The sequence below is a fragment of the Lissotriton helveticus genome, chromosome 9 (genome assembly GCF_964261635.1).
Source record: "Lissotriton helveticus chromosome 9, aLisHel1.1, whole genome shotgun sequence".
Classification (NCBI taxonomy): domain Eukaryota; kingdom Metazoa; phylum Chordata; class Amphibia; order Caudata; family Salamandridae; genus Lissotriton; species Lissotriton helveticus.
In genome coordinates this window covers 150197299-150217392 of record NC_136070.1, presented here as the reverse complement: position 1 = coordinate 150217392, position 20094 = coordinate 150197299, and the positions used below count along the sequence as shown (strand labels likewise).

Below are 20094 nucleotides of genomic sequence, written 5' to 3'. Positions count from 1 at the left end.
CTTTCTTGATCTCTATTCTAGTCTAAAATTACATGAAACCCTATTTTGGTTTAGTTTGGTTTAGTTTAGTTTGAAAATATTTATAAAGCGCACTGCGACCAAGCGGCTTCCTGGCGCTAATAGATAGAGAGTATCAGATGGAGGAGGCAGCCAGGGAATTACAGAGTGGTAAAGGCTTGGGTGAACAGGTATGTTTTGAGCGCCTTACGGAAATGGGAGTAAACAGTGATAACCCGAATGGTGAGCGGAAGACTGTTCCAGAAACGGGGAGCAAGAACAGAAAATCTGGTGCCACCAGTTCTGGATTTGCGAAAACGAGGAACATTAAGGAGTGCCTGACTAGAAGATCGGAGGGTGCGGCTAGGAAGGTAATGAGTGATCAGGGAGTTGATGAAGGTGGGGGCAGTGCGGGCGCGGGCCATAAAGACTAGGCATCCCATCTTGAAGAGGGTTCTCTGCGAGATGGGAAGCCAATGGAGGGACTTGAGGAGGGGGGTAGTGTGATGATATTTAGGGAGTCGGTGGACAAGCCGGGCTGCCTGATTTTGGATGGTCTGAAGGCGCCGAAGCTCATAGGCAGGGATGCCCGCGTACAGGCAGTTCCCGTAGTCCAACCGGGAGACGATCATGGCAAGGACAATTATTTTGAGGGCATCAAAAGAAGAAAAACGGGAAACCTTGCGAATGATCCTGAGGGACAGAAAACAGGACGACACAACAGAGCTAACCTGAGGACGCATGGAGAGGTCCCGACTGATTTTAATGCCAAGAGTTTTTACCGTTGCCGAGGGGACCGGAGGAGGGCCGAAGATGGAAGGCCAAAGGGCAGGCGTCCAGTGACTAATGGCGCCACCAGTCAGGACTAGCTCCGTTTTGTCCGGGTTGAGCTTGAGATGGTTTTGGTTCATCCACTCAGAAATGAAAATAAGCACAGTTTGAATTTTAGAAGAGGAGTCAGGAGTGGGGGAAAGGTCAAAAATCAGCTGAAGGTCATCCGCGTAATTGTACACAGAGACTTCCATGCTGAGTAGAGCAACAATGAGGGGGTAGATATATAGATTAAAGAGAAGGGGGGAGAGGGAGGAACCTTGGGGGACTCCACAAGGCACCGGGCGGGAGGGGGAGCAGAAAAACCTGAAAGGCGAACAGCCTGCGTCCTACCCTGAAGGAACGAGGAGAGCCAGGAGAGGGCAGCGCCCTGAATGCCCGCCGCCCTGACACGGCCGAGAAGGATGGAGTGGTCGACCGTGTCAAAAGCGGCGGACAGATCAAGGAGCACCAGGGCCGGAGGGGAATTGGAGTCCGCCTTGCTCTTCAATTCATCAAGAACAGAAATGACTAGTCGCTTCAGTTTTGAGTCTTTTATTCCTGATCAGAAAGAAGCAAGAATACCTTTGTTTCACTAATGTTTTGGAACTGGCTCTGTAGGATTCTTCTCAACAAGTAACTTACTTTTTTTCTCAACTGATCCAGCATTGCACAATTATTTCCCTTGGTGGTACTCTTGTAGGAGCAGCAGAAAACCTGACTTTGTATTAATTCTTTATAACATACATGGGTCAGAAATTCTCTACAATAGTTTGCAAGGCAAGGCGAGAGTTGGTGTGAAAAGGTGGGGACCAACTGCAGCATGATGACAAATCCCTCTGCCTCAGGAAGACCCATGTCTTTAAAAAGACAGAGTTTCTGTTCTTGTAGTTCCAGAATGGAATAAATGAACTTTGCATGCTTCCGTCATAACCACAAAACTGGACTTCTGCAAATTCTTTCATCTTTTTCAACCCTACTGATTTCAGGTGTTCTGCTTCGGGTTCCATCTGCTGGATCTCTTCATTAGTTTGTGACCCACACAGTTGAGCACCATTAAAAGGTAGCTCTACAATCTTCTGTTGTACTCGCGGATTTAGATATGCTAGCATCAGTTAGAAAGGAAGAGTATTTGATGGATACTGAATAGCAAATGCAGCCACAACCAGATCGACTGTGTTCCTAGCAAGAACAATAATACTATCTGACTACAGTGTGACTTCCTTTATACCTTCTTGAAATTCCTCTATCCGGACTCACAAAGATGTTCCACAAACTGGTTAAGTACATTTCACAAGGATTGATCATGCTGGCTGATGGCGGCAGAAATACTTGCAGCTCTAACTATTCCAGCAGTTGTTTGAAAAGCCTTCTTCCAAAGGAATCCTACTTTTCAGCTCTTTACCACCCTAGGTGATTCGAAGAAGTAAAGCTTAACACGCTTAATTTTCTTATTAGCACTAGAAAATGCCAAATAATCTGCCACATTACTCTCTTACAGAAATTTAGCATCAGTGTTCGACAAATGCTCTTTCTTCTTCATCATATTTTTACTGTGAGCACGGGTTATGGATTGGTAAATACCTCCATAACTAGTTCCAAAGGTCCTAAAAATAAAGGAACTATAGTGTGAGCTTATAACAGCATTTAAAACACAATAGCTGTACTTCTGGTGTTACTAGTTCAATACTGAACTTCCTCGCAGCCCTGTTGGATAGTTTGTGGAAAGAAACATTGTTGTCAAATGGAAGTACCGCTTGAAGGAGCAGACCATAGCCCCAAATGAAAGAGCCCTCAAATCTGTAGAGGTGCTAGAGGCAGAATCTGAGTCAGAATTGTGTCACCCTACTGTGCCTCTTCACCTTCCTCAGACTAGAAGACTCACTATGATGATTTTAAGACAGAGTCCACATGTCGAATTCTCTTCCATGATCAAGCAGTAATGACAACTTTTTGAGTCTACTGGCAATACTGGATTAGACTGCTCTGGCGATTCCTGGGCAAGGACCTCAGGTGATGGGTGGGGAGGTAGAGCTCCCTGCTGCAAAACAGTTCATACAGGATGTTGTGTTGCAGTTTCTTGTCTTCCTCAGATGCAAGGTTAACCATCCGCACTGTTCCTCGATGGGTATGGAGAATGTGGCAGTGTTAAAATTATCTTCCACTTCAGAGAAGAAGGTGACCCTGCTCTGGTTGAAGATGGTGAATTCTTGAGAGATGGCGATCCTGTTAACCACATGGATGCTTTAAATATTTCTCTGCTGTGCTGCACATCCTAGATTCCCATTGTTCATGACGAGCTCAGCTCGTCATGAGCACACAAGCAGTGTACTGCATGACGAGCTGAGCTCGTCATGAGCATGGAAGGGGTTAAGACATCTTTTGGCATCAAGAAATGCTTCCACGTCAACCCAGAATATTCAGGACCTCCCAATGTTGAAGCATGGGAAAGCTACAACATTCAGTGTTTTGATGTCAACTGATGCCTTCAAGTAGTCCTCAATATTCAGTGCCTCGACCGTGACTGCCTTGACATCTACTTGGTTTGGGAGTGCTAGTGACCTCAAGAAGCTCCCTCTCACCTCTTGAAGAGGCAGAAGTGGGTTAAGAGAGGTAAGTGGAAATAGCCTTTCTTATTCAAAGCAAATAAAGTTGTCACATAAGAATCCCCTTGTCCATTTTCACCTTTTCTAGCCCTGAGGTCAACCCCTTTTCTGTTCATAACCTGCCTTGATGACCCTTTCCTATAATTGTCACAGTCCTTAATGGAATGAGTGTCAAAAAGGCAGACCACGCACACATTGCCTAGAAAGCTTCTCACCAAAAGCTGGACGTTTGACAAAAGGCGCAGGAATGCCTAACAAAGACGAAAGTGGTAAAAAAACACCCAAAATAGCTGCATTTCCAGGTGATAATGGAATCAAAAGGAAGAAGAAATCCAAAGGTATTGACTGATAGCAAAAAAAAAAAGAAAAGGCAAAGTGTGTTTGGGATCTTCCTAACAGGGCAGAAAATTATGAACGGTATACCTTTGCTTAGTTACATATTGAGACAATTTCCTGTTTTTTTTTTCTGTATAAACCGTTGTACAGTGATGTTTAAACCTCATGTGTTTTTTATATTTATATTGGGCATTTTGGATGTTTAAAAAAATGTTTAAATGTTGCAGTTCTGAGCATTTTTGTGACATGTTTTACCTCGTATGAATTATGAACACAATCCCATGGTGAATAACTCAGACCTTCCAAAACACACTGTTTAACCGTCTGTCAAAAATATCAGTCCGTTCACATTGTCATCCCGTAAGAAGTCGATGTCACAAGGTAGAACATATAGTGAGCTGGAAACCCATGAATTGAATGGGTTTCCAGCTTGTGTTTGGAGGATCTGGTTAGGTTTTAAATCTCCCCAGGACGTCAGCAGAAGCCTGAGAAGCTCTTTGTTTTTTAACGTTTGAGGGGGGGCCAGGATGGCGGGTAGAAGTGCCTCACAGGTAGAGCAAACCACGTAAAAATGCAAGACACAGTTCCACTCAAAAGAAAGAGAAAACACTAATATCACAGAAGCTTGATGGGTGTAAAATGGTGGAGCCAAAGAGTAGTCAGAGGCACAAATTCGGAGGTTTCTTACATTTTAAAGCTTGCATAACCCTTTTCTGGCCAAGCTTACAGTACTTTCCTATGGAAACATGTATGTATGTTTTCATGACTATCAATATGTCAGGCATGCTGTCTGTTAAAAGGAAGAGTCCCTTACCTCTGTAAGCAGTCTGCTTGCCACTGGCTGCAGATGATATGTGGGGATAAGAACAGAAGGCAGTGGAATGGTTGAAAGTGCTGCTGTATCTGACTTATTGTGGTCCTATGCAAGGCTACCACATACATATGACTGAAGAGGCTGAGATTTGACAATAACAAGTTATTTTACTAAATTCCCTTTGCGCCTTGGCTACACAGACCTGTTGAAGTGCTGGAGAGGATCGAGGACACCTGAAAAACGTGATCTACTGACAGGAAAATATAGCTGGAGGAGGAATTCAGCATCATGGAAACTAGGGCGAGTGAAGCTGATGAGTCAGGGGAGTGGATGACCCATTGAGTAGACACTGTGGACAATAAAACAAATGTACTCCTTATGGACAGCAAAGCAACAGTGTCTCACGGTGCTTAGAACATTGATGGGGTTAAATCCAGCTCGGTCCTGGGTCCATCAACAGGTGAAATGTTTGTGAGTAATTGTATTCCTAAAGCTGTGATCATGACAGACTAGAAGATGACAGGGAACATGCTACTATTTAAAGGGGTGAGCATTCAGGAAAATAAAGAATTTTCATAGTGGTGCAAAACTGGGTTTGTACTAGACAAAATGAAGAGACCAAGACAGTCAGACAACGTTAAAAGGCTTATGAAGCGAGTGAAGCCTGAGCATTATAGCCAACTAACCTAGAAGTGTCTACCAAAAAGATATATTTTTGGAACACAAAAAAGAGGAGCAATGCTTGTAGATAGTTTCCATAAAGGATCAGCATTGGGGAAGGGAACATAAAAGTGGAAGAAGGTGGTTTTCTGGAGTCAAAATCTGTATATCGTAGCCCACTTAGACAGAAAACTAAGTGGCACCCTGCAGTGATTGTAAACAATACCATTTCCTGTTACAAAACGTGCCACTTTGAAAAATGTGCGTGTGTAAGCAAGGGTTTGTTTCATAATCTAGAATTTACATCCTGCCTGGGTTAACGGACTTAAAGAGGATGTACAGGAGGAACTTTGGTTTAATGTTCCTTCTGTGTAAAAGACAAGGATATGGCAGATATGTAAAATTATGCTCTCATGGCAGGGATTATTTCCCTTAATGTTTCTGGTTTCCAAAAATTGATATTCTTAAATGTTATTTCCGAGTATTAGTAAAGGGTGTAATATTATCGTTATGTATATGTTTGCACAATTTCTGAGCTTTAAGCAACATTTCAATTAAATGTCCTACCGAAAGTTTCAATGATTTGAATCCACAAACAGCAATGGTATACACGTGTGTGATTGCAAGGGACCATACCCCAGATTTTTCTTCTTTGTGGGCTGTATCTGTGATGGTGCATCTTCAGACCACTGGAAGACTGATGGCACACACTCTGGCTTAAGATTTCTTTTTCCGGTGAGAGTCCGCATGAAATCAGAGGGAAGAAAGTGTTTTGAACAAACTCTAGTGCAAGTGGAAATCTACAACAAATTGGTAAAAAAAGGGTAAATATGAATACCAAATTCTCTGCACATACTCTAATCACATAGTCATGGAATCATTAGAGGACACAGAGCCCGGTTTATGAAAGCCATCCCCATTTTATTCTCAAAATTAACAATTTTGAGTTTGAACTCCAAAAATAATTGCAAAAACACAGGATAAGCCTGTTTCTAATGTAAATAAGAGTGCTTGACAAAATAGAAGACAGAGCTTTGCCCTTGTCGAATTCTGTCCAGACCGCCATTTAAAAAGCCAAGTCATTGACTGATGCAAACTTTAGGGGCTATGTGGCCCAATTCACCTTTGCACTTCAGCACTGAGAAGGAAACATCGAAAATGTATTGTTATAAATGTTTCACTAGTCAATCTTAACAATTGAAAGAAGCAATGTACTTCAAATGTGTTTATTTATTTAAATCTGGTTTACACTCTTGAATTTACTTGAGCTCGAAAGACTGGAGATTAGCAGGAAATGAAAACAGGATTCTTAATCATAAAGGAGAATCTACTATCAATCGGTGAAGGAGAGAAATCAGGATTGTTCTTCGTGAATAGCCATGAAGAAGGAAAGATATTCAAACCACATTTCAAAGCTAATTTATCCTAAACATCTATACCAGGGTTATTTACAAGACATTTTTAACCAAAAGATGGCTTATAGATAAAGGACATCCTATACAATCCAAAGGGCAAGTCCTTTATTTATCAGAAGATTCTTATACACATTTATATTTCCATCTGCTTGATCAATGCAATCAAATAATCAGCACAGGTTCAGCTTGGTGGAGTTCTGAGGTATGAACATGGATTGGTACGGATGCACCAGGGATGTGATGAAGGCCCGCAATGTCTTAGCAAGGATGTTGGACTAAATCATGGCTTCCACCCTGAAGAGGGATATGGGGGTGATACAAAAAAACTTATCTATTCGCCTCTCCTCTTTCTTGTATCAGGGGTATGGTGGATTGTTGCAAATCCACCTGTAACACCCCCTTGGTATTTGAACAATTTCAGGATCTTACACCGTTGAATACTGTATGTCTTTTGAAAACTTCTGCAGGCATACCAATGGTACCCAAGTCAAGTCAAGTCAAGTCAAAAAGACTTTATTCGGTTGATTAAAACCATAAAAGCAGTACATGTTACATAAAATCAGGATAAAAAATACATTTAAACAGATATAGAGAGTTGATTGCTACTCCTTAATAAAAGATAAACAAAACAACATAGATGTGGGGGACACCTGAATTAAAAAAAAATTTTAGGAAATCCTCACCAAGGTTTATACAAAAGTCAAAATTAGAGATTAGTTAATGCGGCAGCTATTAATTTCTTTTGTCTGGCGGCTGCTACCAAGAAACAGGCCACCCCGTATGTAACCTGCACCGAGTTCAACATCTGAAGGTGTAGTAGAGCTGGCCGTACCTGGACAAAATTCAAGTTTTTCAAGATGGGTACAAGAAACTTTTTCCGGGGTGCCAAGTAGTGCTCACAGAACATAACTAGGTGCAGAGTGTCCTGCGTGGAAAAACAATCGCAGGAGCAGGGGGGGAAGTTTTCTGGGGTACCCCATTCTGAATACGAGCCAAGGACAAGGTGGATCAAGTTAAACCTGAACCTTATAAGCAGGAAGCGATGATAAGGCTTCGTGACATATTTTAAATAAGGTTCCATAACTGTAGATGTGGAAAGTTGGCAAAGTGATCTTACCATAGGCTTACCAAGTTCCACCGTTTCCCTTTCAGATTCCAATAAATTACGAAAGTGCTGTTTCACCCATTTTACATCCTCTTTTTTAAGATTTTGTGGAAGAGAATACATGTCCGGACGCCCAAGCCTAGCGCATGCCGCTCTAACATACGCCAGCCATGGAATGTTGTGAGCATTGTCCAGAGACATACAATCTTTAAGGATGCGGTGATTCAAACTGATTTCCTCGTTTGTCCAGGTTTTAATCCAGCATAAGACTGGGGACATTTTTAAGAGGTCAGAAATATATCCCATACCTATTTCGTTGTGAATTGAATATGTGGGAGAAGATTTCGGTAGTGACATCAAGGCCCGTATAAAGTTATTTTCAGCAATTTGTATGCCTGGGGATGAAACATAGCCCCATATGTCTGCCCCATAAGATGCAATTGCCACGCATTTCGCTCTATAGATTCTAGTCATGGCTTCCATCGGTCTCGAGCCCAATCTTTTAGAAAAGCTCAGGAGTGCTGTAATGGATCTGACGACTCCGTTCTCCTTCAGTTTCATTTGTGCCTTCCATGATCCTCTCTCGTCAAAGGTGACGCTGAGGTAACAAAAGCTAGGGACCCTCGAAATTGGCGAATTATTACAATTAAATGATTTGATCTTCAAGTATTTCTTTCGTGAGCCTACGACCATCACGTGGGATTTAGTGGTATTAATCTTTAGGTCGAGGGCTTCCATGAAGAGGCCAAAATGGTCCAAAAGTCTTTGCAGGCCTGTGCCAGTCCGAGCAATAAGGACAGCATCATCCGCGTATAGGAGGACCGGGATGGGTGACCCCCCCATACGCGGTATGTCTAAGGTCGCTGAGTTCAAGGATTGCCCCAAGGAATTAATGTACAGGGTAAAAAGGAGGGGGGCCAGGATACAGCCTTGTCTGACCCCTCTCCCTGATCTAAACTTGGCTGTACATCTTCCATCCCTCGTAACCCTAACAGACGCAAATAAATTTAGGTGGAGGTCATGCAAAAAGTTAACCAAGGTGGTGTCCAAGCCCAAATTATGCAAAATAATCCACAGTTTAGAACGATTGACCAAATCAAAGGCGGAAGACAAATCCATAAATCCCAAATAAAGAAGTCCCCCCTTCACCACGGTGTATTTACTAATAATGAGGTGAAGGTTTAGACATTGGTCCATCGTCCCCCTATGTGCTCTAAAACCATACTGTAAGTCTGAAAGGATCCCGTTCTCCTCCAGCCAATCCCCCATTCGTTGGAGAATGACTCTGCCTAAGATCTTAACGGCAGAGTCCAGCAGGGAGATTGGTCTGTAGCAGGCTGGGTCCCCCCTATTCCCTTTCTTGAATATAGGCACAATTATGGAGGTGGACCAGGAAGATGGGAAGCCAGCTACCGGTATGGCATTAAAAACATTGGTCAGGATCTTTGACCAAAATTGTGGATATTGGATGTAGAGATCTGCAGGGACCCCATCAGGGCCCGGGGCCTTGTGTTTGCTTGTATCTCTTATAGCCCTCTCCACCTCCACGATGTTAAAATCCATAACCCTATTACGGACATCATGGGCAGTGGCAGGTGAAACGGGAGCTACGGATTCATAGATTTTTCCAAAATGGGTTAACCAACTGTTATCCTCTATGACACAGTCTAGATCCGATTTCCCGTTTTCAGAGAAGAAAGGCTGATTTACAATTGCCCAAAACTTTTTACTGTCTCTCAACACATCCGTAGATAAAAGACTGTCCCAAGCTTCCTCCTTGATTTGGGTTTTACGGTTAAGAACTGCAGTTTTATAATCCCGCCTTAAATTGGCCACTAAAAGCCTATCTCTGGGTTTTTGTTTTATGGCTTTCATCAGGGCCCTGTGTTTTTGGGAACAATCATTATTGAACCATTTATGGTTCTTCGTATTCCTTAGGCCGACTGAACTTCCCTCCAAATTTTTGGAGATCCTTGCACAAATATCCTCATATGCAACCAGGACAGCAGAGCCCCGGGCGGTTGGATCTAAGCACACTGCCATGTTAGCCTCCGACTCTTGGGCAAGTGACTGAAAGAATTGCTCAGGGACGATCATTTCCCATTTTAGGCGCCTTCCCTGATCTATAGCCTTCAGATCCCTTGGAGCTACCACACCAATTGATCTACCAGTCAGGAAGCAATCTAAGTCCAAGGTCAGGAGAACAGGGTAATGATCACTAGAAATAGCAGTGACCACCCTGTACTCGCGTGCCCTTGCTAGGGCCCCATTTGAGACAAAGATATAGTCTATAACAGTGTTAGCATCTCTCCCGATGAAAGTTGGGGCTCTTGGTTCATTAATGGTTTGGTCAAATTCATACAGGTTTAGATTGGCTGAAAAGGACTCAAGATGCTCACCCTCGATTGTGTGCTCAAAATGAGGGATGGCTTCAATCGGTGTGCCCCCATAACTATCAGTATAACAACCCCCCTCACAGGGATGAATGTTAAAATCTCCCAGGATTATCAACTCTGGGACAGTGGTGCAATCAAGCCTATAGACTGACAGAAAATTTAGTAAAGAAATCAAGTGTTCATTCGCGATAGAGGACTCCTTAGAATTATAAAAATTAATCAACAAAAAAGTCCTTGAATCAGAAAGGGTCCACTCGACCGCTAGCGTATTAGTTGGTGCGGAATCTAATTTTTTAAAAACCCCAGCCAATTCCAGGGAGCACAGTGTAAGTAGACCACCCTTTGCTCTCCCTCTTGTGCCAGGTACTGCCGGCGTCGAAAAACTGCGGAAACCATCTAGAGAAAAACTAGATGTAGTATCCCATGTTTCTTGGATTCCTAAAATGTGGTGTTGTTTAATGAATCCTTGCCATATTGGGTCTAAGGCCCTCGCGTTCAGCCCCGCCACATTCCAGGTGAGGAATTGACAGAGTACTAGGTCTATGTTAGGGACAGTAGGCGAGGCTACACCCCTACTTTCGCACACCCCCAGGCTGTTACCAATTGTAGAAGGTGTATTATCTATGTTCAAGTCCCCCGTTGCAGCAACCTTGCAAGAGGAGGTTGGACTGATCCTTGTGCTATGTCCCCCTAGGGGACCCTGTGCGTGTCAATCCACCCAATCAGTGGACGACAGGCATTCAAACCGGTTTACTAAAGGGAAATGCAAGGGATTAGGTGGCCCATTTGCAATGTCTTAGCAAGGATGTTGGACTAAATCATGGCTTCCACCCTGAAGAGGGATATGGGGGTGATACAAAAAAACTTATCTATTCGCCTCTCCTCTTTCTTGTATCAGGGGTATGGTGGATTGTTGCAAATCCACCTGTAACACCCCCTTGGTATTTGAACAATTTCAGGATCTTACACCGTTGAATACTGTATGTCTTTTGAAAACTTCTGCAGGCATACCAATGGTACCCAACATCTTTTCCGATTGCATATGGTTAATGACAGTCCCCAATTGTTCTTCTCTGACTTCCTCATACTGTTTTACTCTGTTTTCCTATGATACTCTAGGCAGTCTATAATTGCCAAGGAAGTCTTCCATAATGGAACCTTTAGAATCAAAATGGGTTTGATAGATTACTTTGTAGTAGCATGAAAGGGTCTGTGCTATTTACTGGTTGGACAACATTCACTCATCATTAGCAATTTTGGCCTTGCCTATTGAGATGGATTTCTCATCCCTTCAGCTTAGCCAGGAGAAAAATTTCCCCGCTTAATTTACCACTTCCTATTGTTTTCTGTGCATCATGCACATTGGTCTTTAGCAGCATTCGGCATAAGATTCTGTATTTATTTCTCAGGTGTCTCAGTCATTGCAAACTCTGTTGATATCGAGAGGCCGATTGTTCCCTTCCCTTCACCAGGAGTTCTGCTTCCAGGTCCCAGCTTGTAGGGACTGTGACTAACAACTAATATCTAATTTTTGCCATAGCACATCCCCAAAAGAGGTCTTAAAGGCCTGCCAGAATTGGCATTGAATTATACTGAGCCTTAATATTTCTAATAGTGGGGTAAAAAATGTGTACATAGGCAACAGTTTCTATCTCATTGAACGCAAAAAGTTGAATTGCTGCATCTCATTCATCATCTTACCCGATCCTCATTAGCGAGAAGTGGTCAGAGATTCCCATAGCTAGATACTCTATACTGCGGACAGGTAAGATACCAATACCAAAATTGGGGATAAAAAAAATAATGTAACCTGTCAAGACTTCATTTTTGCAACAGAACAGAAAGGATAGGGAGTATCATGCTCGGTTGTATGACAGAACGACGTGTGCAACTACCACGCATGCCTTTACTTCGATGTCAGTACAACGCATGCGTCATTACTACACATGCATTTTCAACTAACATTTTTACAACGCATAAGGCTTTACCAAGCATGCCTTTTCACGAAAATTTCATTGTACATGTATGGTTTGTAAAGACATGTGTAGTAAAAATGTACACTCCTCCAGGCAAAAAGAAGCAAGCAGGACAGTCAGCGTAGAACCAGGATTTGTGTTACAGAAGGAAGTATAGAACGATGCGCTTTGATCAGAAGTATGCGTTTTCAGTGAAGCAGAGCGAGCACGCCCTTTGAAGGGTCCCACATAAGATGCAGCTGAAGGACAGCAAGCGCCGATAGCAGAGGCACGAAGGGGCGATGAGGTAGCTGCTGGACACTGAGGGCTGAAGGCAGAGTAGTGATCCAAGAAAAATTCCAGAGTGGAATTTGCTGGAATCAATGGAACCTCAGCACAAGGAAAGGAGCTCAGCAGAAGATAAAGACACCAGGCTCCAAGCTTCCAAGAATCCGAACACGCGTGTGGGTCTTGAGGTAAGCGATTTGAAAACCAACAAACTCTCAAGTTCTAGAAAGGTCAAACGTAAACATATCCCGCAATAAAAGTTGGGCACAGTTACCATTCTGTCCCAACAGTGTCCCTATACTACAAATAGGTTCTCACTACATGGGGTATTGTCGAAAGTCAGTTGACATGTTCTAACCATCATGATGTCACTGACATTGGGTTGGCCTGTGAAGGAGATCACATGCATTTCTAGTTCACATCCCATGATCTCTTTAGCTTTTACATTGAGCCCTCCCAACAGAGTTAGTCACTTTGCTATTTTCGTCCTGCTCAAGGTGCCTACATTCAGCTTCCAATCAAACAGCACCTGCAGTGATGTCTGGCGTGATTTAATAACTGCTGGCTACCACTGAGAGCCCAGAATACTGCCATAACTGTCTGTTCACACATTGAACACATCCTCTGTGTTTCAAGTAGAAACCCACGCCACAAGGATTGAATTGATGGTTTGGAGTTGTTGCTCCCTAATGAGCATGAAAAGAAAGATAAACTCGGATCCAGTGAAAGGACTAGTAACATGGCCTCCTAACAGCTGACAAAATGTTTGGTATGCTCCTTCTGTCCCCTGTTGCCACTTGGAATTTTGTGTTAACTCATTCAGAAAAAAGAAGCGTATTCATCTTCAAACCTAATCTATAGTACTTGATTGAGTTTCTTCAAGCAGGCATTCAGAGTCCTAAAACTGTCTACATGGGCCTTCCTACTATTCCCCATACTCACTTGATTCAGCACATTTCTACATAGTTCTCAGTAACCACAAAGGACAGGAGGCTAATGTCCGCAAACTGAATAGCTTTATCTTCATGGGGTAACATTTTCAGTATTTTACTGGATGGCAGAAGGTGGCATTGTTGTCCTAAACACTTGTGGGAGAATCCACCACTCAAAAAGATCTCCAATTACACTGAAATGTCATATGCATGCCGTCATATGTCCTAGGCCCTGAACATAAATTACAGCAGATGTGTAATATGAACTAGATATGATCCTTGGCACAATCTTAGCAGATAGCTTGTGGAATGTCACGTAATCAGCCAGGTGCAAAACCCTGTTCAGTTCTCTAAAGTCAGCTGTCTAATATGGTTTCATTGGTGCCTCTTTCGCCCTTTCTTCCTTCCTATACATCATCTGGATTCATCGGAGTCAGATAAGCAGTCAAGACAAGTTAATATTTTCTTTAAGTGAAGTATTTCGAGATCAAATAGAAGAATTGGGGCTTTAGTAAGCAACCACATAGTAACATGTAGGGATTAAACTTCTAAACCTCAAAATCGGCGGTCTAATTCCTCTAAGTCGAAGAGAGCCCTGAAATTACTAAAAGATGCAGAAGCTGATGAGATGCTGTATTGGAGGTCTTCCCCAAGAGCTCCCTCTTCTTCTGGAATTATCCTGCAAATAATCTTGCCTAATGCGTTATTGGGTTGCTTTTCACTGACCGGGAGTCTGGTCAGTCTAAATGGGATTATAAATAAAGAAAATTTCAGAAACATCCTTGAGGAGAACCTGCCACCCTCAAGGAAAAAGGCAATGTGAAGACCGATGTCCATCGTACAGCATCACAAAGATCCAATCACACAGGAAAAAGTACCGTAAAGAGGTTATGAAGAAAAAAAAAGTTAATCCGCTAAATATTAACTCAGGTTGATGTCGACATACCCACTTTTATTTCTTTTTATAGCTGAGAATTTATTTACTATTCCAATCTAAAAACAGATAGGGGAGCAAATCATACTTTGATTTTGCTGTAGTTATAAGACCGTTTGCTGATAGATCAGTGTTTGTATTGTAATTTAATCAAATCGGTGAGGAGCCAGCATCCAGATCGACAATAGCAGATTAATAATCTAATTATGAGTACATAGTCCATTTTCGAGGCACTCAAATAATTATTCTCTTTGATCCTTCATTTATCCAATAAATACGTGGGCTAATTCATGGGCTAATTAATTTCAAAGTTTGCATTCATGAGACCAAATTATTAGTCAGTGAATTCATTCTATAGATAGGTAACAGTGCAAAAAGTCCCTGGTACATTTTTCAGTCAATTTTTAGTGCCATTTGAGTAGTATGAATAGCCACAACCAAAGCGTGTTCTGCAACATAGTCACTTACCCAAGGCTTTTCCACTTCTAAAGAAGCCTCATAGTGTGGTTTCACTGGAGATAATGTTTTTTGACGGAGTTTTATTTAGCGCACACTTGACCCGAAGGTATCGGGTATCAGTACGCTTTACATGAGCACCCGTTGCATTACATGAGGACACATTCATTTTTGTTAGGCACGGGGAAATTAAGTGATTTGTCCAGAATCACAGGATGTTGCCCGTCCTTACCTAGACTCGAACCTGGTTTCCCAGATTTGAGGTTGACCGCCCTAGCCGTTAGGCCAACTCCTCTCCTTTCTTTCTTGTCAATTATGGGTCTGCAAAGGAACACTACTGTGATCATGGCTGGGAAACCTGAAGTAAATAGAGCTGTGCCAAGTAATGCTTTTTTCTGGGTCTTGCTTTTTGAATTTCAACAGTATGCAGCCGAATTTAAACATAACTTCTCCAACTAATGCCCTCATTAGCTATGTTCTGCTCTTTACCGACATTTTTTTATGTGCCTTAGGCAATGGTGTGTACTGAACAAGGCAGAATGTGTGAGTTACGTTATTTGTTGCATATAGTACTATAATACAAAAAATTAAGTTTTTTCGTTTTTGTGTTCACTGAACCATAACTTAGCTTTGGCAGTGTTTTTTCAGGGATTTAGGACATTGTGCATTGCAGCCACCTGACTTTGCATTCCACCAGGGCCAGCGCTCAACCACCACCTTGATGGTCTTCCTTTTTTAACACAAAATTAAAAATAAAACAACAAACTTCCTTAAGCTAACAAGTTCTGAAATTCAAAAAAATTCTGAAATTCACAAATTTGTCAAATGGCACATGTTTTATGAATGAATGTATCAACATGCTTGTGAATTTAGCGCTGCAAACACTTTGACAATTCATCATTCCATTTTGCAACGTCTGTGTTTATGTCTAACTCTACTTCATGCTTAGAACCAGTCATCATGCCTGCACTTCTCTCCTGAAATGTTTGCACACATTACTCCAAATTCACAAATTAAAAAATGGAAGACAAAAATGAATTCAAGCCCTTCTTCAGACCATTACAGTCTTGAAAAAACTGAAATGTGATTGAAAAAAATAGCAGATTTCTGAATGTAACAGACAGTATACAAAATAACACCCAGCAGCCTATTGTAGCTCCAAAATCTCAAAATTTACTGGATGGATTTACATTGAACCATGAAAACGTTATCAAATAAGGTGCTGCATTTATGGCAATTGTGGCGTAAGTATGGTCAGTGGTTTTTGCTGTAGCAATTAGCTAAATTTTCCATAGGAGCTAAAATGGAAAACACATCTTTTTTGGACCTCCCCCCTCCAATTAATTTTATTTCCTATGTATATGACTGCACAAAAACAGGCAAGCCGGCTCGTAGCTACATACGCTACGTGATAGTGAGATTTTGTGTTATAAATTAAAGATAGAAGTATGAGTTTACAATGTATAATTTTTGTGTAGTTTAAGTTTAATTTTTATATAAAGTATACCGAAAGATATAGTAATTTAAAGGTGGTGCATAAATTATAAATTTAAGTTATAACCATAAATTTAGATTTTGTAATCTTTGTGTAGTTTAGGTTTTGTTTGTGTAGAAAGAATAAATAAAGTGTTCCTAACTATAACACATGTTTACCGTTTATTACTATTGTTGAGTTTGGGGGGGGGTATCATGACTCATGCGAAGTGAAGTCTCGAGTGGATCATCATGCCTCCCCTCCATGTTAATTTGGCAAAACATTTAGTATTAAATCATTTTTATTAAAGGATTGCCATACAGATAATCACACAATACTGATACAGCCAACACCTACATAGGCGCAATAAGAGCAAGGGATCAGAAAGCCAATGAGACCATCAGTACCGGTGTAAATTTAAACTAACGAAAGGCTAATATGCTCAATCCTGCAATTGGAAGGAAACGGAGAATAACATATAACCAGAAAAGAACCCCCCCTACCGCCACCCTATCCCTGCCCACCCACCACCCATGTTCAATGTCTACCGCCTATTCTCAACCAAACCCACACTGTCCCCGTATGGGCTTCAGCTACTCTGTGTCCGAAAGGCACAATAAATGCCGAGGTCAATAAGGACAAGAAGGGTTGCCATAGCTGTGAGTATTTGGTTCCCTCCCCAGCCATCGTCAGCAAGAGTTTTCCCATACCAAGCACTAGCCGGAGGCGTTGGAGCCACCCATGAAATGTGGAAACGTGTGCGGAACGCCAGTGTGCGAGTATATTCTGCATCGCTGAGCCCAGCGCAATTGCTATCAGGCGACCCCTGCGGGAGCGCAGCGGATACGTTATGGGGTTCGGGAGTCCCAACAGGACGTATGATGGGAAACGCGGGATCTCCGTGTCAAAGTGTGTATCCACCTAGTCTAATATCTGCTTCCAATCATCCTGAAGCTTCGTGCAATCCCAAAGCAAATGCACCAGTGTGCCCACCTGCCCGCACCCTCGCCAGCACATTGCATCTTTAGTGTGAGCCATTTCATGGAGACGCTCGGGGGTATTTACCAATAGGTCGCAATCTTAGTGAGTGTTTCTGTAAGCCCCATGTGGTACGCAGAATGCCGTGCCCTGTAATATATTCCCTCCCATTCTTTGTGGTTAGGTGTCCTACCTAGTTCCCTCTCCCAACGCGCCCTGCCAGCACTATAGGTGTGTATGTGTTTGCCCTGTAGCATCTTATAAAGATCTGATATCAATTTTTTATCTGTTTTGGTCGTGATTAACCAGTGCTCATAAAATGTGAGGCGCCTATCCGCCACAGGGCGTACCTGCTCGCTAAGCACCCACTGTCGTGCTTGCAAGTATCTAAGTCTCTCCGTCTCTGGCAGTCCAAATTCCTGCTGAAACTGAATGAAGGGGAAGCTTGGGTATCTATCGTAGACCTAGGCGCCCGGTGGACAGAGAACCGTACATTCCCTCCCAAAACAAACCCCCTCCCAAAAATCCCCCAATAATGAAGAAAAACATTCTCAAACAGACAACCCCTCCAAAACGAAACAATAGAAGCATACTCATAGTGTCCATCACCTCCAGATGATTGGAAAACAGATGACGCGGGGTAGTCCATTACACTTCCGAAGGTCCTCCTCCCGCCCACGACCCAGGCGTCATAGTAACTAAATAGTCGGCCTAAAAAAGTCCCAGGAATCAGCCATTCGGGGAGGTGTTCTTCTCCGATACGACCGCCTCCACTGCGGCACGCTGGCCATCCATAATCTACGCCACCGGGGGTTTCTTTATTCGTCGCCGCCTGCCTTGCATTCGCCATTGAGGTTTAGAGTCATCCATAGCGCTAACCTGGCTCGCCCCCTCACTCTTGTCGACTGGCAGATCAATGCCTAGCAAGCGACAGGCCTCCGACACAGATCGCAGCTGATAATGCTTATTGTTCAATTTAAATACCAGGCGAAACGGGTGGTCCCAACTATAGGAGCTATTCCGTTGTTGCAGGTGGGTCGTAACAGGCTTAAAAAGTCTGCGTTTCTGTAACGTGAGATCCGAGACATCCTGAAACAAGGCCGGTGACTGGCCCTGAAATGTTATTAGATGCATCTGTCTGGCCTTCTGAAGAACCTCTTCCTTGGTGCGGAAGTCCTGTACACAAACCAAGATATCTGGCGGAGGTGCCGGGGCCGCTCGGGGGGGCCCAACTCAATGTGCCCTGTCCAGGTGCAATTCCGTCTCTAGTGGACGTCCCAAAATGTGGTTTAAGAGCTCCGTCGCGAAGCAAAACAGATCCTCCGTCTTTTCGGTCAACGTCACATTCCTAATCCTAACATTGTGTCGCCGAGAGCGGTTCTCCAGATCTTCTAGGTGGGTCTGAAGGTCAACCTGCTGATCGTGTAGCCGGAGAATTTCTTGCTGCAAAGCTGTGAGTTCAGTATCCTTCCCGTCACTCTTATTCTCCAGATCAGCTACACGTTCGCCGAGCCCGTCCACTTCCTTGCGGACTGCTCCGATTTCATCCGCAAACTCTGTCTTTAAGGTGTGGATGTCCTCCCTCAAGGACGTGAATAAGGACGCTCCAGAAAGGCTTTAGTAATAGATTCCGAGCCATCCTCCAGCTCCGATGGGGCCCGTGTCGAGGTAGAGGCCATGGTGTCACGCTGTTGACTCGCTTGAACCTTGGAAAAGAGATCCTTCACTGTTTTGTCTCTGCGCCCTCTAGTAGTGGACATCACCCACACCAGGCAGCTCCTTGTCCCCTAGACCTGAACAGTCTCCGCACCACGTCGTTCCAACAGGCCCAACAAGGCAAAGGGCCAACCCAGCCGCCACCGGCCCCAAACAGGACCCCCGGGCCTCCGCCAGCCGCAGACAGGGCCGCCACGTGTGGGCCACAGCGAAGAGCCGGACCACGTCTTCAGAAAATGACGAAGACCGGAGTGTTCTTCCCCAGTAGGTCTCCTCAATGCCAGCAGAAGTCCTTGCTCCAGTCCCCCACACACAACGGCAGAAGCTGCCGTAGTCCCACACTGGCGCCACAGGCTCACCTCACCAACACCGCGATGCAGGAGGTAGAGCGGTTTTGCCGTGCTCCAGGACCCCTGGTGGACCTCCAATCACGCTGGCCAACTGTCCTCAGCTCCAGATGCATGGCCCCTCACTCCAGAAGGCGGCCTGCGCCGGTGCCCCAGCTCCACCACAAACCGCTGCTGTCAAGGCTCACTAGGCCCCAGTCCCCCGGGCCACGGCCGCCATGACTCGCTCCCTAGTGACCACTCCCCTGCTGGAGGGGGGCTGCACCGCACTGTCTCTCAGGCCCAGGCCCAACAGCAAGCTCCTCAATAAAACGGTGATTTCCGCACCCAGGCGACCTCCAGCTCTTACCAGTGTTGTATCTCGGTCGCCGCCAGCCACCGGGTGCTCCTCACCTCTGCAGCCCCAAGCAACCTCCCAGGTTCGCGGCACGATGTTCCTCTCCTGTATCTCCGGCGGCCCTCTTGCTCTAAAGGCCACCCGGGAAAAGCGCACCACCAATGTTCGCCGGGGCCGGTTAAGCCTGCCAGGAGGCCTCAGTCACGCAGCCAACATCCCGCTGCTCCGCCGACGCGCACCGCATCCTCTGCACCCTGCTCGCCAAGGAAGGTGATCGGTCGCTCCCTCCGCCCGGCCCCCGCAGACACAGGGCCAGGCTAACCTCAAGATGGCGGCTCCAGCGCGGCCTCCAGGCGTCACCCAAGGCTCCGGCCGCGGGAGTCCGGCAAACCGAAACCTCGGAGGACCGCCACCAACCTCGGAGCTCTGGTGTCCATAGATGCCACCAGCCTCAGCAGGCCGCGCCTCACCGGGTCCCCATGTCTGGCCGCCACGGCCGAGCTGCTCCCCTGCTGCGAGGAAGCTCGGCCGGGCGTCC

General features: G+C 44.4%; 1 protein-coding gene across 2 annotated transcripts in view; it reads right to left on the bottom strand.

Moving 5' to 3' along the window:
- Positions 1-20094, bottom strand: part of LOC144781052 (uncharacterized) — a 102641-nt gene that overhangs the window by 14055 nt on the left and 68492 nt on the right. For both annotated transcript variants that reach the window (XM_078659678.1, XM_078659677.1), the window contains exon 3: positions 5860-6023. In XM_078659678.1, coding sequence (XP_078515804.1) covers positions 5860-6023 — 164 coding nt within the window. The remainder of the gene's footprint in view (positions 1-5859; positions 6024-20094) is intronic.